The following is a 23,983-nucleotide window of genomic DNA, read 5'->3' as shown; positions in this document are numbered from 1 at the left end:
GGCTGAGGCTGCCCGCCCTCCCTTTTCCTCTTTTTTTTTTCTTTCTCGTTTTCTCGTCGGTCGGCCTGCTCAGCGAATGCTCTGCACATGGGTGTGGTGGTGGAGAGGGGCGCAGCACCACCGAGTTCCAAGAATAGCCACCACCACCGCAACCATTGAATCGCCCTCGACGACGATTGACCAATAGCCACGGCATGCCATGGTGCTCCAGCGCTGCATCTGACCGCCCGCTGCCCTTGTGCCTGGCAGCTTGTTGGAAAACACCAAAAGAGCCACGTCCTGCGAGCTCACGGTCGACGAACAGACGGATCACCCTCCAGCGCAGCCTCGGACGATCATCCGTCGGTCCAAAGATGGAATCACGATTCGCGTCGGGCGGGCGGACTAGGTTCCATGGCGAGTCCATCGCTTCGAGCAGGCCTACAGAGCCAAGAGTCAAGATGCACCTTTTCTCCTCTGACCTGCCGAACGTGTCGTCCCTCTCGTCTCCCCTTTAGCCTGCCTGCACTAGTTACGGTACCTCTGCACTGCGCATGCATCACGAGCTCAAGGTCAGGTCAGCCGCACGCGGAGCAGCGCCAGCAGGGCGAATCAGCGCCGCGCTTAAGCTTCATGGTCGCTAAGCCCTACGGTGCTCAGTCTTTGAAAAGCAGTAGGTATCTGCAGCAACCCGCCCACCCCGAGGCCCCAAGGGTCTCCCAGTCGTGGGGGCCGAGCGAAAACGGTTGCTGCCAATGGATCATCCCCGGAGGCCCTCCCAAACGGCGTCCTATTTTCCTTCGACTCTTCTCTTTGTCGACCAAAAGCGGCCCTTTCCGCGGCCTCACCTCCCTCTCAATCTCACCGAACAACCAGTTGCACCGCAGCAAGTCGTGAGCTGTTGGGGGTTTCAGCCACCACGGCACCCAGAGCCCTACCTCACCGTCAGTAGTGTCCCCCAAGCCCAGCCAGCCGCACGCCGCCGCGGGTCCTTCGCCCGCAACCTTTTTTGCTAGTTCTGCAACGACATGTCTTGAACCCTGAGCGCGGGAAAAATGGTCTCCAACAAAAAAAAAAGGGGGTCTCGTTGAGCAGACGAGCCTATCACGACCATTGCCCTTTTTCGTCTCATCAATGAAATGACGTCGCCGACATGCTTCAGGACCAAGAAACCAAAAAAGCAACTCGGCTCCAGGCATTGTCCCAGCCCCTCTTTGCGGTTTAGCTTTGCCTCCCGCCCAACCTTGAAGGCTTGAACGCACGTCATGCCGTCTCACGAACTACCTTATTCAACACAAAGAAAGCTTGCCTTGTTGTTTCTGTGTGACGGGCTCTTGCAGCGCTGTAGGAGTAGTAGCTGACTGCCAGACTTCTGACATTCGGAAGTTTGCCGGCCAGTCGTGCACCCGCTCGTAACGAAGAGGCGAAAAGCTGACGGGTACCTTAGCTCAGTCTCAGTCCACCGCGCGCGCTTCCGGCCGCCGCCACATGCTTTTGTTCTCGACTTTGTTCTATAGCCATGTCTCCCGTATTCACTCTGTCCTCCTTAATACATCGACATGATCAATCATCCGTCAGAAGATCATCCTCATCAGCCTCTCGCCGCCATATTCCTCCCCCCAAAAATAGTCCCCAACCAACATATTGGAGGGCGCAGTGTGCAATGTGAGCAGGCGGGCGAACTACTGATCGGACGAGACGAAATACGAATCGGATCTGCGAAACGTATATCTCCGAAGCGTTAGACTTCTCCGCTCCCATCCCAGGAGGTAGCTGCGTTACCACTCTCCAGTTTTACCGGTTATGTGAAAAACGAGACAGGAGAAAGAGGCGCAGGTTTAAGCAGCAGCAGCTCGCCGTGGCACACGTATTGATCAAGCCTTGGTATTGCCTGTCAATCAATATAAGGAGTCAGTGCTCGTCTGTCTCTTTTTTTGCCACACCACAGACGAGGAGCGTGGCCCGTGTGCTCGTGCTCCCTTCTGCCACATGCTGCTTGTCCGTGGTGGAGGTGGCGACGGGCAGGCGGGCGAGGTTTCGATTTTGTTTCTGGAGCGGCCTGGGCGTGTCGCTCACGTCTCTCATTGCAATTTTGGGGCGCTCGGTGGGTCGCAAAAGAAATGGCGACGACTCCAAGCCGGTGCGGGGTGCTCGAATGCTTCTTGTATTTGTGTTCTTGGACTTGGTCGTTTGATGAGTTGACCTCGTCTTGTGTGCCCAAATTTTGAAGTCAAGATGTGTGTGTATAGGGAGTGGTCGAATGCCTTGCTCCCTAAAGGCTTGGATATTTGAGCTCATGAAAGGACAGCTACAGGGAGCATTCAAGCACCCCGCACCGCCGTGGAGTCGCCATTTCTTTTGCGACCCCGTGTGGGCAGATCGCGGAGCTTGTCCGCAGGAGGCTGGGATGTTGGTTCGTGTGGTTGGAATTTTGGACTGGCCGCTACTCGTCGTCTTTCTAATCGGCCACCACGTGCATCAACACGTGTGCCGGTACTCTACTCTATTTCTACGAAGCCGTCTCTGGAATCACCAACTCGTCGTTCTACTAAGATTTGCGCCAAGTGCTAGTCTCGACCAATTCACCCAATGTGCCCATGCAACAAACTCCAATCGCTCATCTCAACATCAGAATCTCGGATGAACCAACCAAGTCCGACATGGTCCACGGTAGCCGCCTGTGCTAGTTCGGCACCTCACTCGTCGCCTCATTCTCGACAACCTTCTCGTCCTCGGCAGCATCCCTGGGGAAATCTCTTGGCAGAACGGTTGCAACCCCTTTCTCGCTCCGGCCCATGCCGCCGCCAAGCGATTCGGTTTGCTCCCACTCACGCAACCGCAACAGCTTCTCGCCCTTGCCGTCAATCACGTCGTCGTCGAACTCAAAGACGCGGTAGTCGGCGTTGGCGTAGCGACGTTGGCTAACGGCGGTGCGCAGGAAACCCGAGTGGCTGACGACGATGATGACCTTCTCGGGCCGGGCGTGCAGCCAGCGCAGACAAGCTTGACCACGGGCTAGCACGGCGCGGCGAGTGAAGGCGTAAGGATTGTTTGGTGACGTCTTGTCAGGGTAGGATGGGTCGACAGCGGAGAAGTCGAGCGACGGGAAAAGCGCCTTCACGGTCGGCAGGGGTGAGCCAGTATCGCAGGGCTTGTCACTATTCTCTGGTGCCGCAATGGTTAGCTGAATGGTCGTGCTGTGTTGATCTTGATGTTGTGTGGCGGGGAGTCGTCTCCGAATCTGACTGGGAAGCGCAACGTCATGCGCATGAAGGGCAGGGTCAAAACAGGAAGCCGAACAGAACCCGCATCTTTGATCTCCCCTGAGTAAGTCCAATGTCGTAAAGCTCGAAGGGACAGCCCGTGGTGCCTGCTCTTAGATGGTTGTTTTACAAGCCTGCACACTTGACGACATTTTGCAAGCGCCTTCTATTAATGATAGGCAAGAATGGAGAATGATGGAAGAGAAAGACGATGAGCGGGCAAAAAGCACAAAAAGAACTCCCGCAGGACAAGACCATGTAAAATCGAGGAATAAAAGAAACTTGAAACCTACCTTGCCATCCCGCATCCAACCGTACTGGCGTACCCCTCTTGATCAGCCAGTCCAGGGCCAAAGTCGCCGTCTGCAAGGTGCGCACCATCGGGCTAACGACAATGAGCTCGGCCTGTTCAGCCAGCGGCAGATTGGCACGCAGATGCTCGCCCAGCTGTACGGATTGCTGTTCTCCGAGCGCCGTCAGTGGCGGGTCAGGCAACGAATAGTCTGCGATATTTCACAAATTAGCTGGTTGGTTTTCGCAGTGTAGGGTGAAAGGTAGGGGTAAGGCCAGGAAGGGGGTTGGATTAGGGGTTGCGGCTGGGAAGGCGGCTGGCTTTGAAACATCTAGAGACAGGGAAGGGCAAGTTCGACTCGGGGCACTCAAGAAGCCTCTGCAGATGCATCGGATTGAAGTCTGAGATTGTATGTTTGGACGCACGAAGCCCGATGACATGTTGATGGAGGTTGATCATGAGAACTCACTCTGGCTAGCATTATGCTCTGCTTCGCTATGTCTGCAAAGTACGATGACCGGCGGCATGGCGTTGTTTCGTTCTTGTGGAGCTTCTAGGAGCTGGAGATGTGATCCAAAATGTGGTTGGAAGACTAGATGCAAAACCGTGTTGTAAGGCTGAGATGGTGGGGTGGAAAGAGCGACCCAGACTGGCAGGCGGACCTCGTGGCTTGAGCTGCTGCTGCTGTTCCAAATAAGAGTTTCGACAAGAAACAATCAAACGGTGCTCATCCAGAAAAATTTAAAAAGGCGCTGTTGAAGGGTTCCGAAAAAGCTTCCTCTCCTTCAGGTGCAATGCAACGCGCTGAGTCATACTTCATGCCCACTGACTAGGGGCGCTTACCTTCGATTTCCCCATCGTCCGTAATGTTGCCCTTTTCAGCACCGCAGTGGGCGACGAAAGAAACGAGTATTCAATTCACTAAGTTGAAAACAGCATGTACAAGGAGCACTCAAATGCCTCAACGCCCAAAGACTTAGACGTTTGAGCTTGTAGAAGGATATTTACAGGGAACATTCAGGCATGCGTGCTCTGCATCGGAGTTTTGTATCTTGCGGCATCTATTACTTCAGTTGTTTTTGACAGTTGAAAGCAGGTCATCATGATGAATGATTCTGGGAGGGCCGTCCGAGCTGTACTGAACCATCTATTATGCATTCATTCATAATTCGATCTGGGCAGGTCGCTGCTGCCCCCGTCTTTCTTTAACTTATCGCTGCTCGAGTCTTACTCCTCCATCCTGTCACCCTCGGCCCTGGTCTCCTCTTCCTCGTCGTCGTCACCCTCAAGAGCCTTCTTCGCCAACCTCTCAGCTTCCTCCCTCAAAGCCTTGGGCACCTCCTCGTGACGTCCCTTGGTCGGACCGTCCAGCGAGCTGATCCAGGTCATCTCCAACTCGAATTCCTTGTCCTTGCTGTCTTCGTGGGCAAAGTAGATGATGCGCGCAGCCTCCTTGACACCCTGCTCAAGTGAAAGGTTGCTCTCGTGGAGGTTGAGCTTCTCCAACTCAGCCTTGGCAGCTTGTCTGCCCTTGCCAGTGGCAGCACCGTAGTATCCCTGCAAACATCAGCTACTACATTTGACAGACTCGCCAGCGAGGCACTCACCCAGTACAGGCCGCTTGGCTCGACCATGTAGAGGTACGGTCCGCCGTGCGTCACGCCCTCCTTCTTGCCACCAGATCCGATTGTTGGGCCAGAGCCGACCTGACCGTCGACTGGGACCTCCGCCTCGCTATCCCAGCCACCGATGATAGATGTGACACCGAAGGGCCGTGCGGAGGAGACGAGCGTGTAGGCCTGGACGAAGCTGCCCATGCGGCCAGCAAGCGCTGCCGTCTTGATGGGGGCCTTGTACATCCTTCTCCATTCCGCCGCCTCGTCGCGAGCCCGTGATACGAAATGACGTCCGTCAGGAACGAGACCGGAGGAAACCTGAACAACAGCTGTCAGCCCGCGTCCTCTGGGGAGTGATTGGTGTTGAGGAGCCTCACAATGCCGACATTACGGTCCACCGTTGCTATGCGCTTGTTGGCACCCTTCTTCAGCAGCTTGCTGGTGACAATCTTCTCAAGAGCCAGCACAACTCCGTCCTTGCATCTTAAGCCGACGGCAGTGCCTCCGTTCTCCACGGCCTTGGTCGCATATTCCACCTGAACGACAGTGAGTAGATGGGAGAGAAGATCGAGATCGATGGTCGCTGTACCTGGAAATTGCGGCCGTCGGGCGAGAAGACGGAGTTGGAGAGATCGTAGCCGGTACCTATCGACGTCTGTCGCGCCGCGACACGTTAGCGTAAACCTCAAATTGAGCATTCACGGAGGAGTACCATGTCTGCAGAGCGGCTTTGCGAAGTTGCTGGGAAATTTGCCTCTTGACGGGCTGGCGAAGGTGTTGGTAGAGGATGAGAAGGTTGGAAGGCGTGGACGATGATGCGGATGTGGTTGTCAACGGAGCTCCAAGGCTTCCTCCGAGCTGCGCGTAGCTGGTGTGAGGCCCGAGCTTCAAATCTAATCTTATCTCGCTCTTGGCATCGCTGGTGCACCCTACGAAGTAATTCATGCGACGAAGAACGGGAGGTCTAATTCCTATGAGAATAGGCTGGCTTCATAGACACGCAAAGCACAGCGACACATCATAGTCCACAGTCACAAGTGATGGTAGAAAAATAACATGCTTTGGTGCGTCTGCCCTCTAGCCTCTACTGCAGTCTACCCCCCTTCGGATAATGCCCATTTATCGTTGATCATCGTGTCGAACAGTGCTTCAATGCTCCTTATGCGAACTGGATGCCCCTCTCAGCGAGCTTGACCTTGACCTCCTCATACACTCCCTCGGGTGTCTTGATAGCCTCGACCTTGACAACACGGCCCTGGGACGCGAACTCATCCACAACGGGCATAGAAGTCTCGACGAAAGTCTTGAAGCGCTTGCGGATGCTTTCCTCGTTGTCGTCGGCACGTCCAGATGTCTTGCCGCGGTTGAGCAGACGCTCTTCCATGACGCTCTCGGGACAGTCGAAGAAAAGCGTGAATTTGGAAGGGCATACAGCGCGTTCGAAGGCATGTGCTTGGTCCAGCTTGCGGGGGAATCCTACGGAACACTTTAGCGACAGCCTTGCAATGACCCAACATATAGCTTACCATCGATCAAGAACTTCTTCTTGTCCTCCTTGTCCATGGCCGCCAGCATAGCATTTTCAAGCAGCTTGATGGTGACCTCCATGGGTACGATCTTGCCCTCGCGAATGTAGGTCTTGATCATTTCGCCAAACTCGCTTCCCGGCCGGTCTTGCTCCTCACGCAGCAAGTCACCCGCGGAGAGGTGCTTGAAGCCATAGTCGCGCACCAGGTTGGCGCATTGTGTTCCCTTTCCAGCACCAGGACCACCCAGGACAAAGATGACGGTGATGTTGGCCGGGTCGAAGATCGGTTGGGTGCGGCTGAGGAGTTCTTGGGCCGACATGGTAAGGTGGCAACGTCTTCCGACTTTAAGATAGAGGTCGACTGGTGCTGTTTGATGGAGGAGCTGTTCCTCGTCTTTGATTTACGATCCTGGTGAACAAAAAGGTGCCGCCGAGGAGGATGGCGACGAATGGCAGAATGCGAATAGGGCTGTACTGCGAGTTGCGTGGACGACCAGGGACTTGGCGAGCGAGTGAAGAGCTGTGGGAGAATTGACGGACTGCGGGAGGAGTAGTAAGGGCTGAGGGGCTTCCTGCAAGGAGACGAGAGGGTTTGGAGGTGATCATGATTGAGGGGCGAGGGGTTCAGAATAGGGCGCCTCTGCCCAGGGCGTTCGAGATTGGCAGCCATCAGCAGTCCGACCACTGAAACGTGGTGGGTCGGGCCGTGAAATAACCGCCACGGTGGCTTGTCCGCCCCGGACTCTCCCGTCCAGTCTTCAACACCTCACTTCATGAAGCCCGAATGCTCACTGTGCATCTATCGAGAAAATGTGCTCTCTGTTCGACTTCTTTTGCAGTATGGAGAATTTGCACTCTCTCTCGGGTTCTCCCATAACATCCGTTTGGTCTCATCGTCATTTCCATCATGCCTCGGTCGCGTCCGAAGCTTTTCGCTCGTAGAAGCCATCTGATCGAGGAATAATGTGTTTCGTTGGAAGAACCAATCATTCGAAAAGATGTGGGAAAATATGGATTTGTGAGTTTCAGAAACTATGGTGTCTCTTCTTCCAAGCATTTCAGGCCCAACGTTCTTTTGACTGTGATTCGGCTGCATCAAGTCTGCATACAAGCAGAAATGCTCAATCAATTGCCTGGCTTATCTGTTATGTTGAACGAGAGTTGCCACAATGTTGGTGCGGCTATGGGCCTACAAGGGTCTTATTCAGGGTTGACAAAAATGAATGGTAATGTGGGCAGATGACTCAAAGACGAAAGCCAACCACAGGAGGCGAGGAAAGAAATTCAACCTAGGCTCAGCTTCACATCGTCGCACATTCTGACGCAAGCGCTTGAATGCTCCCTGTGACTGCCCACCAAGAGAAAATATCTCTGTATGTCGAAAGTACGAAGCGCTTGAGATCTCCACGTCTCCACGTGTTTTAACTTGGCGGCAGAAATTCTCAGATTCGCAATTTCTTTCGTCTCTCACTGTGAACGAAAGGAGAAGATCAGACTCTTTCCACTTGACGACCCTTGTAGCAACAGCCAAGAAAATTTCCATCACTAAGCCTTTTATTTTTGACTGGATTGAATTGGTTGGGCGTCTCCGTGGTGACTCTGTTGACTTCTTGAGATTCATGGTATTGCAGTTTGAACTGGCGACCCGTGGTAGACAGGAACGGTGCTGGCTGTTCCGGCCCCCCAAATAAACGGATGATATGGTATAAAAGACGCCCACCTGCGACTTGAGGAGCAATCAAGAGCACTGCACTTCTACATTGCACCACACAACAACACCTCATCCGCACACAAAGCACTACAGCATTCAGCCGTATCTTGAATTGTCCGAACCTCCTCGTCCACCGACAGCACAACTCAATCTTGGCTCCTACAAAAGCTGCTGTTACGTCGATCATTCAAAACAAGAGTCAAACGCAATCCCGCCATCATCACCGCCATGGACAACCAATCAGAGAAAAAGAGACTGGGATTTCTTGATCTCCCCGGCGAGATTCGAAACGCCATTTACGAAGAAATATTCCCTTCCGACAAGGCTGTCGAGATCGACTTTAATCCTGACGCCAGTCACATTCCAGACGAAACGCTGTCTCCGGAAGCGAGTGATGTGCTCATGGGTATCTATCAAGACTCGAAAGTTCGGCCACCACCTAAGTGCGAGGCTGGATCCATGCTCAAGATCAATGTCCGGCGAGCTACTCCCACTCCTAGAACCAAGGCGTCTGGTAAACGACGCCCCAGGGAACCGGACTGGACAAGAGTTTTGTGCGGTGGTCTACTCGAAACTTGTCACCAAGTCCACCAGGAGGCAGCATCTTTCCTCTACTCAAGGCCTGTTTTCAAGTTCTCTTCGCCAAACGCGCTCGACCACTTTCTCAAAACTGTTCGCCCCGAGAATCTCGAGCACATCAAGCATGTGTTCATTGCCCACTGCACACGTCGTGAGGCATGCAGTGAAGTGAGCGAGTTTTCCAAAGACCGTCACGACCAGAAGTGGATCGATGTAATGCAGAAGGCTGCAGAGAAACTCACGAACCTGTATGATCTAAGAATCAGGCTCTTCATCCGAGAACTGCCCGTCCGTATCGACCTTTCTCAACATTGGGCTCAAGCCATCCTGGCCTTTGCCACTACTCAACAAGCAACCAACGATGCCGAAACTACAGCTGCGCATCGAAAAGCCCGCCTGCCTGAAATCTCTATCGAATTGAGGTTATGGTATCTCGAAAATTACCTATACTATTCCGATCGGAACACTTTGATCGTCACTCAACTGCATATCCTCTTCGCAGAGGCTTTGCGCAGGCGGATGATTGGTTGGAGCGAAGCAGACGCCCTCGCAGATTTCAACGAAATGAATTCGCAAAAGTGGGCGTTGCTTGATCGAAGCTACACGCACTGGGAGATTTGGACTGATAGAGGACTTGAGTATTTGCCGGTATATGACTTTTTGGAGCATTGAGGCGAAGAGCTCAAATTTCACTTTTCATGAGCAAACAAAGACTGGTCACATGCTAGGTAAACACGAAAGATGGCGGTTTGAGCCACAAGAAACCTTAATAGAATTTCATGGTTGACTTTACGACTGCTCCTTGTAACTCGACGCAAAGGACTTGGTGAATTCCATCGTCAGGTGCGTGAGGCGCTTCCGAGTTCGTGGCACTCAAGGGTCGTCAAGTTGAAGTAGCGCCTAGCATGGGGTCTCAACGTCTCTTGGGTGCCTTGGTTGTTGGCTGCTCATTCGGTTCTCAACTTGGGAGGCAGGCGCGGTCTGCCACCTGCCAGTCGCGTTTCCTCACAATCTCACGACCTCAGCAACCAACAACCTCGATTCGACAACATTACGCTCTTCACCACAGCCTTCACCATCACTGGCCCGGAATCCTCTTGATGCAATGACGAGAATTCGATCATCGGCCGCGCAAAAGCCATTGCTCCATGTCGAAGTGCGCCTAAAAAATACCGAACAAGGCTTCCTCCGCACCGACTTGGTACGCCAACACCTCTGACGAGCGACAGTTTGCTTATGAGTGCAGATTCGAGATGAGGTGTCCATCTGGCTCCGTCAAAAGTACAGCGCAATCGTCATCGGCCAAGAGATTACAGGCTATGGTAAGAATCACATCGAGCTCCCGGGAACTCTGCTGACTGAGGCTTTGTCTGACAGAGGGATTGATGCACGCGGAAAACATTGAGTCAGTGAACGCCGTCGAGTACACACGCACAGATGCCGAGGAAAACGATACGCAAAAGGTTTGCGATTTGGAAGACGTTCAACTCGATGTCCAAGCCTACGAACTTCATGGACGGGGCGACATTTCAATGGCAGATCTTGGGCTCGAAGACGACGAAGAAAAGCCTGAAGATCTACAGCTGCACGTCACCGACCTTCCAAACATTTCACTTGAGAGACACTGGGAATCGTATGGATCTCTGCTCGTACCAAGACACGAAAGGTACTAACTTCTCCTAGGTTAGTTTTTACAAAGCCTCTGCACACTCAACTACTACATAGCATTACTCGAATGCGTGAGTCTCGCAGAAAGTACAGTCACGGTCTCATTTTCTCGTACTTACCACAATCTGTGCAGTCTCGATAATGCAAATGGGGCTCGATACCACCACTGACATGAATTGGAATGGGCTTATGCTTCTGTACGGACCGCCAGGCTCTGGAAAAACAACACTTTGGTAAATTCTGCATCCCCAAAGCGTACGATATACTGATGTGGTAAAAGCCGCGGATTGGCCCAGAAGCTGACCATCCGCTTGGGAAGCTACTTCGCTCGCGGCAAGCTTGTTGAGATTTGCGCACAATCGCTTCTTAGCAAATGGTTCGGCGAGAGTGGAAAGCTGGTGAGCAAAATATTCGAAAAGCTAGAGGCAATGGCTCTCGACGAAATGTCGTTCATATGCGTCATGATCGACGAGGTGGAGACATTGACTGGATCCCGAGAGAGATCCATGAGTGGGTCAGAGTGTGGGGACGCTATGAGGGTCAGGGACACGCACCCTAGTATGGAGACTCAAAGACTGACCAAGGTGTAATTCAGGCGACGAACCAGCTCCTCACGGCTCTCGACCGTCTGAGGCACCGCTCGAACATTGTTGTCCTCTGCACAAGCAATCTGATAGACGCACTAGTACGTATTCCAGAAACCAGATTTGATCCTCGCTCATAAATACAGGACTCGGCTTTCCTTGATCGCGTCGACATCAAACAGTTGGTACCTAATCCAGAGCCGAGGGCAATCTATGAAATTCTTCGGTCCTGCATCAACAAGCTGATCCAAAAAGAAATCCTCGAGCCGCTCGTAGTCCAGGGTCAAGACGAGGAGTTTTTCGGAGATGGGGAGCTCTCCTTTCCTTCGGCAGCACAGCTGCTCCTCTGCTCTGGATGGGAGGATGAGGAGAATGATGGAACCACCCGAAGCCCGGCAATCAGACTGTGGAGGTTCTCGGAGAAATGCGAAGGCATGAGCGGTCGGGCTCTACGACGATTACCTCTTAAGGCGCTTGCGAGACACACTTACTCTAACCCAGTTGCGTTGGAGACACTTCTGGATGCTCTTGAAAAATTGTTGACGGAGGACTCTTAATCAGCAAGCGAGGAAGAAGACGATGGCAAGAACTGAAAAAGGGGCTGCTGAAACGGACTCAAAAATGGAAACAGGTGTGACAGGTCACTGACAGCAAGTATAGACTATGAACAAGGCTCTAGTTATTTGCAGTATACTCTCCCGGATGCCGGATGATCTCCCGGCACATACTCTTGCATCAGTAGGCAGAAGTGCGGAGACCGGATCAGCTTGGGCGGCCGCTGAGTTGATGCAGCCAGAAATATGCACTGCATCATGTCATACAGTCAGTTCTACTTGCAGCAACGCCGAATGTGCCCACGTCCGGATCCTGGCCAAGGACAAGACGTTTTCTTCGACACCGGTCAGCAACAACGGTTGCCTTGGAGCATGGCACAAACAGCAGTGCTGTTTGGATGGAACGGCCGATTTCTCCCGGCAAAGCAGTGGGCAAGATTGGTCAAGGAGAGGCACGTTCCCGTACGTGTGGACGGAGTGGACATGTAGCGTGGCAAGCTGCATCGACAGTTGGGCATTGAAGGCTTGCGTACAGAGTGGCCTGGATGCAGAGTGGTGCCCGAGACGTCTTGGGCTGCGTCGATGAGCAAAGCATACATGAGCAGAAGAGGCGTGCGATGGCTTGATAGGAGGCTCGTTATGGGCCGAGCCGAGCTCGAGCGGCGTGCCGTAGCGACGGGCGGGCTCGCGGGGCCCAACAGCGTCTCCCCTGTGGAGATTGTGGTTGGAGATGGAGGCAGTGAGAGAGAAGATTGGGGCAGACAGCGCGTGGCCCCTGGCGTCATGGCGGTCCTCTCGCAGGCGAATACGTGTCAGACCAACGTCCAACAGCGCTAATGGACATTGTGTCGAGACATGTCGGCGGAAATGCAAGGTTTTCTTGCCATGACTCCTCGCGGCAAAGGGGCCAGGCGCGAGTATATTTGAGCGGGAGGAGCCATTCCTGCCCAAGTCCTATCAACTTCAGCTGGACGACGACGGTGCAAGGTGTTGTTGAAGTGCTTGCTTCTCGTCTCGGCAGCCCGCCGTCACACAGCTTCCGCGCGCGCACACAGACTCAATTCGATTCAAATCATCGTCAGTCAGACAGCAAACGTCGTCCCCACTTCCGAGACAGGCGCACTTCTCTCAATGTTGCACTCCGCCCTCAACCGAAGCTACATATTCTTGCGCAGACCAAGACGACGTCTAAACCTCCAACTGCTCGGCCCATAACTCGGGATCAGCGTTCCCCAGACTTCTCTCCTCCAGCAACGCCCGCACGTTCTTCATCCTGCCCCGACAACAGAGCCACCGAGCTTCCATCTTCCTTATCACCAGGTACGTTTTTCCTTTTGATTCTCCTTCTTCAGGCCTCTCCCGCCATCGTCACCCGCACCGCACAATGCTGCCCGAGGACCGATTGCGTCGTCCAATAGCGGCGCATTTGACCGGTCATGAACTCTTTGCGCTGACAAGCAGACTGCAGTAGCGCGGCTCTGACAGCCTTTCTCCCAGCACCAACCCGGTTACACGCCTGCTTACTTTATCACCGCCATCCCGCTCCCGCAAACCGTCGGCGTTCGTGGTCCCAGGCGCGCCCCGTCATTCCACTCCTAGAATCGGCGAGCGTGCCAACCCTCTCTGCTGCGACACTTGCGTTGCACACCACCGCCGCATCCTGCTTCGGCTTGCTTCAGCGTCCACCAGCCTTACCGCGCCGCTCCATCGACAGTCCCTTTTGCCTATCTCGTCGGACTTCTCTTGCAGCACGCCCGCATTGCTGAGCCATCCCTTACACCCTCCCTGCATCGTCTTCGCTTGCGCTCGCATCGCCGTCATTCCTCGTCTGTACTTGATCGTTGTTTACCAACATTACAACGACCCCGCGTCAGCTGAGCACCGACAGCGGCCGCCGTCCAATCCAAGTCGAGACTAGAATTCTGGTGTCCGCCACCCATCGCAATCCAAACCAAGTGCCAGGGCTACTCAAACTCAGCCTATCTCTAGAAGAAAGGCATCGTGCGATTACTTCCCTTCCCTACTCTCTTCCCTATGCGGTAAGCCCTCCGTGTCCTTCCCGCATCGCGACTCCTTCGCCCGCATCCATTCCTGGCGCATCGAATCTCTCTGTTGGGGGCAGCGGTACTGAGTGACGGGCTGGCTCACATGCCTCTGGTTTTCTTATCCGCCGCGACTTACTAACGCTCGCTCCACCCAGCAGGACAATCATCGTCCAGTCTTCCGGCTCGGAGCAACCGTCGACGTCGGACGAGGAATCTTCTGGTGTGCAAATACCCTCTGCTCGGCGCAGTCAACAAGACTACTCGGACGACTCGTTTGAGGACGACGATATCGACTTCGTCGACGACATCGACGACGACGATATCGATCCGTCTGAATCAGCGTCTCGTCAACCAGCACCGGACAGACGTCGGGCCCCGCCACAGTCTCGTCCGCCCAACGTCCGTCGTCAAACAGTCCACGTCGAAGAGCCTGTGCGCCGTCGGAGGACTGAGCGGCGCTACCACAGAGACCGCAGCGAGCACAGCGCCCCCCGTCGACGGCCAACTTCCGTCGACGACCTAGACAGCGTGGATTTCCAGGAAGAAGATTACCCGGGCTTTGATCACCAACCGCGTGGCCCACCGCTTCACCACCCGCATAGCTCATGGGCTCACGTCCCCCAGCAACCAGTTCCACCAGGTTTTGCTACAAGTACTATGCTCTCGGGCTACCCACCTAATCACTACGACCCTGGAGCGCTGGTTCAAATGTCTGCGCACGATCCTTATGGTGGTTACCACCAAAACCCTTTTGCGCCGAATCCAGGCAATCCGTTTGCGACACCTCCGCCTCAGAGCATGGTGGGCCCTTACTATGATCCCGGTGCCATGCAGCCGCGACCTGGTTTGGCGCCGCGTCAAAGGCACTCCATGCATGGCGGTGGACTACCTGGCCAACCAGGGGTTGCGCCTGCTGGAGCCATGATGCCTTACTACCAAGGCTACGAAGCGTACCCACCCATGATGCCTTATCGCTATCCACCGCATTACCATCCGGAGCCCTCTCCTCCTCCATCGAGGAGACGCCCACCGAAGTCTCCAACTCCACCCGCGGAGGATCCCCCACCGGCTCCTGCGCCTCCGGCTCCTGTGCCAGCCCCTTCCGCCGCCTTGGTGCCAGTCCCGCCCCCAGCGCCTCCGGAACCGACGCCTGCGGAAAAGGAAGCTGCTGAGAGGTTGAGGAAACTCGAGGATCTTCTCCAAGCGCAGATGCAGGCCAAGATCGACAAGGAGGCCAAACGACAGAAAGAGGCTGAAGAAGCAAAGAAAGCGGCTGAAGAGGAGAAGAGACGGAGCGAAGAAGATCGGCTTCTCAAGATCCATGAGCTCATCATTGCATCGCGCGATGAACAGATTGCCCGCGAGAAGGCTTTGGAAGCTCAGCGCGCCGCGGAAAAAGCAGAAGCCGACGCCAATGCTGCCAAGGCTGCTGCTGAGAAACAAAAGGCAGCTGAAGAGGCCAAGAAGTTGCTTGAAGCTGCGAAGAAAGCTCGTGAAGAGGCCGAGGCTAAAGCGGCAGCTGATGCGCAAGCAGCCAAGGAAGCCCATGAAAAGGCCTTGGCCGAAGAGAAGGCCGCCAACGAGAAGGCCATGGCTGAGGCAAAGACTGCGGCCGATGCGCTGCAAAAGGCCAAAGAGGAGGCAGAGAAAAAGGCCGAAGAGGAAGCAAAGGCAAAGGAGGAGGCTGAAAAGAAAGCAGCGGAGGCCGCTGCTCCCAAGCCCGAAGAGAAAAAGCCGCCCATCAAGTTCAAAGACGCTGTCGGTCGGAAGTTCAGCTTCCCATGGCATCTGTGCAACACGTGGAAGGGCATGTCAGAGCTCATTAAGCAGGCTTTTCTACATGTGGACGTCATAGGACAGCATGTCCACGACGGTCATTACGACTTGGTGGGGCCGGATGGTGAGATTATCCTCCCACAGGTCTGGGAGACTGTTGTTCAACCCGACTGGACCGTTACGATGCACATGTGGCCAATGGAGGAACCCGAACCTCTGCCCAAGCCCATGTCGCCCTTTCCTGGAGGACCAATGCCACCACCACCACCAAACCACTTTCCTATGGAACACGATTGGATTCAATTGGGTCCGCCACCAGGGGCAGGTCCAAAGAAAGGTGGAGGGCGCCCTAATGGTCCTAGCAAGACTGACAAATTCCTCGGCCGGGAAAAGAGCACCAAAAAGTCACCCAAGGCGCCTGTTCCTTCACCTATCGTCGAGGTACTGGACCCTGGAATAGGACCTTCGGGTCCAGCAGCTCCAAAACCACCCAAAAAACCCGCGCCGGCGCCCAACTTTGGTCTTTTGCGTTGGATGGCGGGATCCCAGGGTAGGCCTGGGCAGTCGGGAAAAGGGGCAAAAAAACCTGAAAGCCCTACCGGTGGTTCACCTGCGGCAGTCGTTCCAGTCGCACCTGGTGCTCCTTCTTCGTCAACTCCACATGGCAGTGGTGGTCATTCGCATGCCCAAGGCAGTCCGAATGACGGATGCGCTGTAATGTAACGAGCTTTGGCGGAGATTGGGCGAGCCAGTTGCGCGCTGTGTGCCGTGATTGCCGTAGATCACCACACTTTCCTTGGAAAGGGTCTTTCTGGAGGCATGCGTTTTCTCTCCTGCATTTGGCGGGAGTTTTTGCTGTCTCGGGGGTTATTTGAGAGGGGGAACTTTTCTCTTTGCTTCGTCTTTCTGCCTTCTCCTTACTCTGGCAGATCGAAAGACTGATCTTTCTGAGAGATGTCGACCATTGTTTCATCAGCGACAATTTCGACTCTCTCGTTGTTTTGTCATCCGTCATCCTTTGCGCTGGCGGTTGACACGCGACCACCTGTTCGACTTGTCTTTTGCATCGTTCAAGCGTTGTTTGCTTTTCTTGGAGAGAGCCTGATTCTGCTTGTTTAGTGTTGTCTGTCGCCCTCTCGCTTGATACCGCTTCCACATTGTCATTGCCCGTTTCTCTTCATCCGTCATCTCTATTCACTACTCCACGACACTCCTGTCCGCATTCACATCTTATGTATGACGACAAAAGCATCAACTGCAGCATACTTAGCCCATGACGACTCTGATACCCTACTCCTTTTTCCTACCTTCTTTTTCCTTTGGTTTGTCCTCAGATTGTTGATTGTTTGGTTTCAAGCGACGGAGTCAGAGGATGAGACAGGCAGGGACAGGCCCGCGTTCGGTTGTTTGGTTTCTTCTTCTCTCCTTTGTTGAGATCTCGGCACTGATGAAAATCTGAGTCTGGTGATGGTGTCTTCCTGGATTGGTGCCAGGTCACTTCGCTGGCCCAGTGCGGTGGAGAACTTTATGAGACGGATATGACGGCCGTTGACAGATTGATGATAGACATGTTTGGTTATTCCAGAAGGATACGAGGCCTGGGTAGCTTCTGGAGACTCGCCGCTTGATGAAAGCTGAAGGCTTTGAAGCTCCAGCGACAAAAAATCGAAAAAAATCTTGTTTTGTGTGTGGTAGTCGTCATGTATGTGTTCGGCTTTGAGCTTAGTAGTGGTACAGGATAATGCCTATTTCTTGTCTCAACTCTTCAATCCAGAGATCACTGAATCTGTAGTCTTGCCCTATCGCAACATGAGAGTCGATGAGGACCTCTTCATAAAGAGGCGCTACAAACAAGGCAAGTCACGTTCACAATGGAGTCGAGTCGACCCTGAAAGAACTAATACTGGCTAGATTCGTTTCGAGAATGGAGAGCGTGAACCAATGGACGTTGTCAACGAATGCTTCGTCTCTCGCTGAGTGAAAGAAAGATGCGGCTTCATCTAGATTTCGCCATTCTCCCTCGCCTTCACGCTCGCCGGGTGCTTATACCTCGCGCGCAGCAACCTCTGCAGTTGCCAGTCTCCGGCCCTGATCTCCTCGTACTTGTCCTCTTCGCCTTCAACCACACAGCTCGGCACAGTCTTGATGATGGAATCGCTGCTTGGGCTAAAGAAATACGCCAAGCTATGCCTCTCAGATCCTACGCAGTTCCGCACCCTGTGAACAGTGCTAGTGAAGCGGTCATTGGTCGCCCTCTCCAAGAAATCTCCGACATTCACGACCAGACTGCCTGGGACGGGCGGCGCAGCAATCCAGTGCCCCGAAGGTGTCAGCACTTCGAGGCCTCCTTGGGCGTTGGCATCTCCTGAGAGCTGGTTGACGAGCGTGATGAAGCTGTAATCAGCATGCGCTCCAATGCCAATCGTCTCCGTCGCCTCTGATCCCTCTGGAATCGGGGCAGCAGGCGGATACCGCAGAGCACGCAAGCCGGCCATGGGAAACTTGCACATGGACTCAAAGTACGTCTCCTCTTCCCCTAGTGACAACGCAACCATCCGCAGGATCGTCTTCGCAAACGCAGACACGGCGTCGCGGTACGTGGTCAGCGTCTGACGGAAAGCCGGCAGCACGTCGTCCGGCCACTGGTTGAGAATCTTGCCCTCTGGGTTCGGCGGGTAGTGCGAGTAAGTGGTGTCGAGGTCTGCAGGCGCGTGCTGCTCGGGCTCCCACGGGTCGTCGGCGCAGTTGAAGGCTTCCTTCATGTCGCCCATGGTCTTCTGGTTGAGCCGCGTCTCGTACAGGGCTTCGTACCCGCGGATCGCGGGGCTCTTGTTGATGTGGATGTCCATCTTTTTCTCCGACGGCAGTGCGAAGAAGTCGCGTACCACGCGTGCTGGCGCCTCGCTGAGTAGCTCGGGCGGGATGCCGTGGTTTACTGCGTACATGAAGCCAGTCTCCGTGAAGGCGCGGCCAACAGCGTTGGCGACGGATTGTCGGTCTGTGAGGTTGGACGAGGTGGCCAGGCTGAAGTCGACGGTTGGGATGCTCGTGAACGTGGGTTTCGAGCCTGGTATGAAATGCCGCACTCCTTTTCCCTTGCCAGCGTGGAAGGTTACTGTCTCTCCAATCGGTTCGGGTGCCGGTGAGACATCTGTTGCGAGGACGCCTGGTGCCATTCTGGGAGATCTATCTGGGTAGGCTCTGGCTGCTTTGGATATTCGAGCTGACGGTGATCGCAGCGACTGGGAACCGGAAGACTAGTCTTGAAAGACTGATGGAGACCCGAGCGGTTCCTGAGCTCTTAAAGGTAGGATTCGGGAATAAGAACATCGAGATGGAGTTGTGGTGCCCTTATCAACCGTCAACTGTTGGTGTTGCAGGGGGTAAAGACCACCCCACCCCACTCTCCGATATCCCGGCACTTCTGCCATTTGCCGAACAACTTCCTGTAAAGAAAGCGACAACCAACGTTCTGTCAGCTATGATTATTTGGTGTCGATTGGCTACCTAGTGCCTCTCATTTCTGGTTTGGGTAGAACATTGCCATTCTCGAATGATTCAATATGCTGACGTCGGAACAGGATGGACTTGTGTACCACGCTCGGGTCAAAAACGGAAGAGATGCTCAACGAATCCAACATGTGGAGTGACCGAAAGCCAACCACCAGCTTCCAAATTCCCCGGTCTTGAATGTCTTTATCGTGGCAATCAGCGGGGCTTATCGCCTCGAAAAATCCATACTGAGCCATGCGAACAAAAGGAAAAGAGTGCCGCAAAATGAGATTCCACTTCGGACCAGAAGATTTTGCGAAGAGCAAGGTGTTTCAGCATGCTAGTCTCCAGACTCAACAAGGTCAGAGCGGTCTTCTCGAGCCCATCCAACTTCGTTGCTGCAGTGGAGACGAAAGAGTCTGCACGAGGAAGGCTCGAGTGCCGCAACCCATGGAGCAACGAGGATCTCGACATTAGTCCCAAGAAAGACTGGACGTGGGCTTGGTGGGACTATGCGGCTTTCTGGTGGTCTTATGGTATACTGCCTTTTCCACGCAACGAATGATCAGACTCTTACTATGCGCAGGATTTTCAACCGGTGTTTGGGCTGCCGGCTCTTCGCTCGTTTCGATCGGGCTGACTTGGTGGCAAGGTCAGTGGATAATGTAGAGAAACAAGTGATGAAGCTGACAAGGAGTCTCCATAGCTATCATTTGCATCTTCATATCCCACTTGCTCGGTGCAATTGGAATGGCCATGCATTCGCGCTCAGCAGCAACATATCACTTCGGCTTCCCAGTCGCTAGTAGAATAGTCTGGGGATTGCGCGGCGCCTTCTTCCCCGTCTTTGTGAGAGTCCTCGTTGGAACCATTTGGATCGGAATCCAGCTTGTCCAGGGGGGCTATTTTACTGCGGTGCTTTTCCGCGCCGTGTTTGGAAAGACCTTCCACAACCTGAAGAATACGATTCCAGCAAGTTCTGAAATCACCGTCCAGCAGTTGATTGGAATGCTTGTCTTTTGGTATGCTTTGTTGAATCAGCTTTGGACTTTGACCATGTGACTAACCAACAATTCAAGGGTCGTCACTTTACCAATTCTGAGCGTCCCAATCCCACGCGTCCGGATCATCTACACCATCAAGTCAGTCGTTCTCCCGCCCGTCGTAATTGGGCTCTTCGTCTTCTGCATTCTGCAGGGTCGCGCGCACAACTACAGCCCCGGCAACTTCTCGTCCGCATCCAGCAGCGGCCCCATGCACGGCGCAACGCTCGCCTGGGCCATGCTGGGCGGCATCAATAGTGTCATGGGCAAGACGAGCACCTGCGTCGTCAACCAGCCCGACCTGGCTCGCTACGCGCGCACCAAGACGGCGCCCATGTGGTCGCAGCTGCTCGCGCTGCCAATCGGCAACACACTTTGCGCGACCCTGGGAATCTTTGGCACCAGTGCCATCAACGCTGCCTGGGGAGAGGAGATTTGGAATCCGTGGGATCTTTCCGATGCTATTCTCGACCGTTACTGGACGGCTGGCGCCAGAGCTGGGGTCGCTGTTGTTTCGCTAGGCTTCATGTTTTCCATCTTCGGCAGCAACCTGGGGTGAGTCCGTGCCACCTTCCTTTGGAAACCAACACTGACAAACCTCACAACAGCGCAAACGTCATCCCCTGGGGCGCCGACACGACCATCCTCCTCCCGCGCTTCATCAACATCCGCCGCGGCATGTACATCTCCTACATCCTCGGCCTCGTCATCTGCCCCTGGAACATCCTCAACAGCGCAACCTCCTTCCTGCGCTTCCTAGGCGGCTACTCCATCTTCCTCGGGCCCTTCGTCGGCATCTTCCTGACCGACTACCTGGTCGTCCGCAACGGCAACGTGCGCGTCCCCGACCTGTACGATCCCGCCGGCGTGTACTGGTATCGCGCGGGCGTGAGCTGGCGTGCCGTCGTCGCATACCTCGTCGCCGTCGTGCTGCCCATTCCCGGCTTCAGTGCGAGCTTCGGATGCAGCGTCAGCGCGGGTGCTGTGCATCTGTATGAGATAGGTTGGCTGCTGACGTGCGTCGTCAGTAGTGTGGTCTACTGGGCTTTGTGCCGGTTTTGTGGCGCTTTTGCGTTGGACGAGAGGCGGTTGGGCTTTGAAGCTCTTGCGGGTGAGCAGTTGGAAGCGATCGAGGGCCCGTATGTCCAGGACATTGTCGGCATTCAAGTTAGTGGTGTGACAAAAGTTTGAGGAGGAGACATGGCCGCAAGGCGGGGTGTGCTTGAATGCTCCCTAAGCTACCCTTTTCACAAGCTCAAACGTCGAAGTCTTCCGGGAGCGAGGTACTTGATCACTCCTTATATATATGTCTATCCATTTTCAACTCGCCAAATGACGAAGTCCAAAAACATAACTACAAGGAGCATTCGAGCACCCCACCCCCAAGTTGCCATTTTCTTCGCAACCTTCTATGACGGGTATGAGGGCCAGAGAAGTATTGCTCATTCAATTGAACGCAGTTTTGGAGTCTTCATGGTCCTAAAGGCATACCGTATGACTCAGAGAGGATCCAAGCTTCAAGGTGCGGAAGTTGTGGTTCAGTGTCGGCGCCGTGGCAACGAACCAAGCTTTGGATCCTCGCTTTGACTCTCCAGAAGCGAACACACAAAGGAAAAGAAATTCCATCAAGCCGCAGCACAAGAGCAAAAAGAAAGCCAACACAGAGAGAAGAGAGCAAGAAGGGAGCGAGAGGACCGAGGAAGGAAGAGCAAAAGAGCAAAACTTCACCTGCCCCCGAAGAGACAGGCTATCAAACCAGCATGACCTGGTTTTCCATCGAAGGGAATATATGGCGGCGCAGACCAGACTCGAACCGGCGGCACTCTCGCACTACTGCGCCGCCATATTGTCCCCTTCGACTCCTCCCCCCCGGCCAAAGGCACGAGGAGGATTGGAAGGACTGCCGCTCGAACAATTGATAAAGTAAAAGTGGTTCGGCGCAGGTTTGGGCAGAGGGTCTATGATCAGCACACTGTCCGGTCCGTTCCTTGCCCACTGAGCTCTTTCAGTACTGCACCTGGCTGCGTCCACTCACCTTGCCCGTGGTGTTGTGGTCGTTTGGACCCTGCCGCTTCGTGACCTCCTCTGGTGTTGCAGTCACCTACGCCTCAGCTGCTGCTGTTTGCCAACTTCGTCGCCCAGTCACCTCTTTGTCGCACCCTGCTACCTCTGATAGTCCCAAAACCTGCCCCTTTGATATTTGACATCGTCCACGATGCTATTGTTTTGTCGTCCACAATCTGGTGTTGCCGCCCGCCTCCTCTGTGCCGCTGCTGCGTTTTGAAAACACTTCAACCATATTGCGTCAACTCCTGACCATGCGCGTTAGTGTATTATGCTGAGCTGCCGCTGGTAGTTGCGATCCCCGGCGACTTGCTGTTTCGTCGCTTTTGCTTACTTTGCTACCGCTAAGACAACGTTCACCTAGGGAAGCGCTAAGTCCTCTATGGGGTCAGTGGGAGCATTCGAGCGACTGCTTTGATAAACCACACGAGAAGCACCTTCACATTGCGGACCAGCGTCAATACATTTGTATCTCAGGTTGATTTGTGAATTGTCTTGATATATCTAAAGCCATTTGGCTTCGCTTTTGACCCTTGCCTGTCCTTTTGCCTTTCTCGAGCCCTCTTAAACGCCATAAACATCAATCTTCATTTTGAAAAATGGTCTCCCTGTCACAGACCTCAAGCGGCAACTTTCTCAGCACCAGCCTCCACCGCGGCGGCAGCGACACCGAAGCCACCAGTACTGCCAAAGCCACCAGCACCACGGACAGTCTCATCAAGCTGCTCTACCGCCACGACTTCAGGGAGGGCGATTCTCTCCACGACGAGCTGTGCGATGCGGTCACCAGGCTTGACCTCAAAGTCCTCGTCCGAGAGATTGGCGAGGAGAACACCAACGTCGCCGCGGTAGTCGGCATCAATGACACCAGCGAGAGTGTCGATGCCGTGCTTAGCTGCCAGTCCAGAGCGAGGAGCAATGCGGCCGTCTGAAGAGGGTCAGCAGCCGGACAGAAACAACCATTATGAGTACCCACAGGTGCCAGCAGGAAGAGCAATCCTAATGCCTGTAGGGACCAAGCCACGGCCACGCTTGGGAAGCGTAACAGCCTCTGAGCTGAAAAGGTCGTAACCGGCAGCAAAGGCCGATCCCTTCTTGGGGAGCTGGGCAGTCTTGGAAACGAGCTGCACCTGCAGCATCTCCATCGCGGCGGCGGCCATTGTGATGTTTGCGGGAGTAGGCGTGGCGTTTCCTGAGGGTTGTGCGAGGGCAGAGGAGGGCTCAGGATCGACGTGCTTGGTGCGCTTGGGGGGCTGCGTCCAGGTTAGCATGGTTTGAAATGGTCAAGTCAGAACGCAAAGGGACGTGGAGCTCTCGTCGCAACGAGGAGATGGGCTTCATGGCTAGTGCCAATCTGACCTCTGTCAATAGAAGCCATCTACCCCGTTGTGCGATCAAGCAGGCGTCACAGGCGGCGGCGCAATGGAATGGAGGCGGCCGTACCGGCGACGAGGGCTGCGAGGGCGGGTCGTGGTGGGAAGGGGTCGCAGTAGGAATAGATTCTGACATTTCTAGGGGAATTGAAGAGGCTGAGGATGGATGCGCACCTAGGTCGATTGTTGTAAGAGAGGATGGGTGACAGGCGGGGGAAGGAAGACGCGTCGCAGCAGTCTCGCGTCGACGCTCCACGCGCCAGAGCCGGAAGAGCAGCGCCGACTCGCCGGGCTGGGGGTCGCAGGCGCAGGTGGTCCGAGTCCGAGTCTTTGCTTTCGCTGCAGTGGCAACCGGCTGCAACCCCACGGGCCCCTGTTCGCTACGACATATCAAAGACAAGGCTATCCCATAAACA

At 54.5% G+C, this 23,983-nt stretch overlaps 10 protein-coding genes across 10 annotated transcripts; 4 read left to right on the top strand and 6 right to left on the bottom strand.

Annotated features, from left to right (window-relative positions):
- Positions 1-586: 586 nt before the first annotated feature.
- BKA78DRAFT_79172 (uncharacterized protein) lies at positions 587-1,360 on the bottom strand. The gene has a single exon (XM_066893755.1). It carries the CDS (start codon positions 1,176-1,178, stop codon positions 636-638), a length of 543 nt encoding a protein of 180 aa, XP_066747884.1. The 5' UTR covers positions 1,179-1,360; the 3' UTR covers positions 587-635.
- An 865-nt stretch (positions 1,361-2,225) lies between these two features.
- BKA78DRAFT_306116 (phosphoglycerate mutase) lies at positions 2,226-4,284 on the bottom strand. The gene is made up of 3 exons (XM_066887746.1): positions 4,004-4,284; positions 3,536-3,745; positions 2,226-3,144 (listed from the first exon to the last, which is right to left on the bottom strand). The coding sequence occupies exons 1-3, from the start codon at positions 4,059-4,061 to the stop codon at positions 2,663-2,665; spliced, it is 750 nt and encodes a 249-aa protein (XP_066747883.1). The 5' UTR covers positions 4,062-4,284; the 3' UTR covers positions 2,226-2,662.
- A 137-nt stretch (positions 4,285-4,421) lies between these two features.
- On the bottom strand, positions 4,422-5,983 carry BKA78DRAFT_306111 (proteasome subunit alpha type 3). The gene is made up of 5 exons (XM_066887745.1): positions 5,863-5,983; positions 5,740-5,805; positions 5,528-5,686; positions 5,142-5,468; positions 4,422-5,091 (listed from the first exon to the last, which is right to left on the bottom strand). Exons 1-5 carry the CDS (start codon positions 5,863-5,865, stop codon positions 4,762-4,764), a joined length of 885 nt encoding a protein of 294 aa, XP_066747882.1. The 5' UTR covers positions 5,866-5,983; the 3' UTR covers positions 4,422-4,761.
- A 326-nt stretch (positions 5,984-6,309) lies between these two features.
- Positions 6,310-6,998, bottom strand: BKA78DRAFT_349960 (UMP-CMP kinase-like protein; the record flags this gene model as incomplete). The annotated part of the gene is made up of 2 exons (XM_066890895.1): positions 6,310-6,626; positions 6,677-6,998. The coding sequence occupies 2 exons, from the start codon at positions 6,996-6,998 to the stop codon at positions 6,310-6,312; spliced, it is 639 nt and encodes a 212-aa protein (XP_066747881.1).
- Positions 6,999-8,593: 1,595 nt separating this feature from the next.
- BKA78DRAFT_306104 (uncharacterized protein) lies at positions 8,594-9,734 on the top strand. Its single transcript, XM_066887744.1, has one exon. It carries the CDS (start codon positions 8,618-8,620, stop codon positions 9,638-9,640), a length of 1,023 nt encoding a protein of 340 aa, XP_066747880.1. The 5' UTR covers positions 8,594-8,617; the 3' UTR covers positions 9,641-9,734.
- Positions 9,735-10,073: 339 nt separating this feature from the next.
- Positions 10,074-11,777, top strand: BKA78DRAFT_349958 (P-loop containing nucleoside triphosphate hydrolase protein; the record flags this gene model as incomplete). The annotated part of the gene is made up of 8 exons (XM_066890894.1): positions 10,074-10,169; positions 10,215-10,290; positions 10,346-10,601; positions 10,652-10,707; positions 10,770-10,869; positions 10,917-11,175; positions 11,232-11,321; positions 11,367-11,777. 8 exons carry the CDS (start codon positions 10,074-10,076, stop codon positions 11,775-11,777), a joined length of 1,344 nt encoding a protein of 447 aa, XP_066747879.1.
- A 2,031-nt stretch (positions 11,778-13,808) lies between these two features.
- BKA78DRAFT_349957 (uncharacterized protein) lies at positions 13,809-17,572 on the top strand (the record flags this gene model as incomplete). The annotated part of the gene is made up of 3 exons (XM_066890893.1): positions 13,809-13,813; positions 13,975-16,036; positions 17,507-17,572. 3 exons carry the CDS (start codon positions 13,809-13,811, stop codon positions 17,570-17,572), a joined length of 2,133 nt encoding a protein of 710 aa, XP_066747878.1.
- Positions 17,484-19,057, bottom strand: BKA78DRAFT_377199 (Clavaminate synthase-like protein). The gene has a single exon (XM_066892863.1). The coding sequence runs from the start codon at positions 18,769-18,771 to the stop codon at positions 17,596-17,598; it is 1,176 nt and encodes a 391-aa protein (XP_066747877.1). The 5' UTR covers positions 18,772-19,057; the 3' UTR covers positions 17,484-17,595.
- A 367-nt stretch (positions 19,058-19,424) lies between these two features.
- BKA78DRAFT_246606 (permease for cytosine/purines, uracil, thiamine, allantoin-domain-containing protein) lies at positions 19,425-21,321 on the top strand (the record flags this gene model as incomplete). Its single annotated transcript, XM_066884228.1, has 5 exons — positions 19,425-19,623; positions 19,674-19,739; positions 19,794-20,109; positions 20,167-20,685; positions 20,739-21,321. 5 exons carry the CDS (start codon positions 19,425-19,427, stop codon positions 21,319-21,321), a joined length of 1,683 nt encoding a protein of 560 aa, XP_066747876.1.
- A 1,344-nt stretch (positions 21,322-22,665) lies between these two features.
- Positions 22,666-23,894, bottom strand: BKA78DRAFT_306087 (deoxyuridine 5'-triphosphate nucleotidohydrolase). Its single transcript, XM_066887743.1, has 2 exons — positions 23,171-23,894; positions 22,666-23,122 (listed from the first exon to the last, which is right to left on the bottom strand). Exons 1-2 carry the CDS (start codon positions 23,463-23,465, stop codon positions 22,815-22,817), a joined length of 603 nt encoding a protein of 200 aa, XP_066747875.1. The 5' UTR covers positions 23,466-23,894; the 3' UTR covers positions 22,666-22,814.
- Between the last annotated feature and the right edge of the window lie 89 nt (positions 23,895-23,983).

Source organism: Phyllosticta capitalensis, assembly GCF_038381095.1.
Source record: "Phyllosticta capitalensis strain CBS 128856 chromosome Unknown BKA78scaffold_2, whole genome shotgun sequence".
Taxonomy (NCBI): Eukaryota; Fungi; Ascomycota; class Dothideomycetes; order Botryosphaeriales; family Phyllostictaceae; genus Phyllosticta; species Phyllosticta capitalensis.
This window is presented reverse-complemented; position numbering and strand designations above follow the sequence as displayed.

What these genes read in the sequence shown, in the direction of transcription:
- BKA78DRAFT_306087 (XM_066887743.1), bottom strand. Translation starts at nt 23,465, where the DNA reads ATGCTAACCTGGACGCAGCCCCCCAAGCGCACCAAGCACGTCGATCCT. An exon ending in TGCTCTTCCTGCTGGCACCT is followed by an intron (nt 23,123 to 23,170) that starts GTGGGTACTCAT and finishes GACCCTCTTCAG; the next exon opens with ACGGCCGCATTGCTCCTCGC.
- BKA78DRAFT_306116 (XM_066887746.1), bottom strand. Translation starts at nt 4,061, where the DNA reads ATGCCGCCGGTCATCGTACTTTGCAGACATAGCGAAGCAGAGCATAAT. An exon ending in AGAGCATAATGCTAGCCAGA is followed by an intron (nt 3,746 to 4,003) that starts GTGAGTTCTCAT and finishes GAAATATCGCAG; the next exon opens with ACTATTCGTTGCCTGACCCG. An exon ending in GTTGGATGCGGGATGGCAAG is followed by an intron (nt 3,145 to 3,535) that starts GTAGGTTTCAAG and finishes TTGCGGCACCAG; the next exon opens with AGAATAGTGACAAGCCCTGC.
- BKA78DRAFT_306104 (XM_066887744.1), top strand. Translation starts at nt 8,618, where the DNA reads ATGGACAACCAATCAGAGAAAAAGAGACTGGGATTTCTTGATCTCCCC.
- BKA78DRAFT_377199 (XM_066892863.1), bottom strand. Translation starts at nt 18,771, where the DNA reads ATGGCACCAGGCGTCCTCGCAACAGATGTCTCACCGGCACCCGAACCG.
- BKA78DRAFT_306111 (XM_066887745.1), bottom strand. An exon ending in TGGACCGTAATGTCGGCATT is followed by an intron (nt 5,469 to 5,527) that starts GTGAGGCTCCTC and finishes GCTGTTGTTCAG; the next exon opens with GTTTCCTCCGGTCTCGTTCC. An exon ending in AGCCAAGCGGCCTGTACTGG is followed by an intron (nt 5,092 to 5,141) that starts GTGAGTGCCTCG and finishes TGATGTTTGCAG; the next exon opens with GGATACTACGGTGCTGCCAC.
- BKA78DRAFT_79172 (XM_066893755.1), bottom strand. Translation starts at nt 1,178, where the DNA reads ATGCCTGGAGCCGAGTTGCTTTTTTGGTTTCTTGGTCCTGAAGCATGT.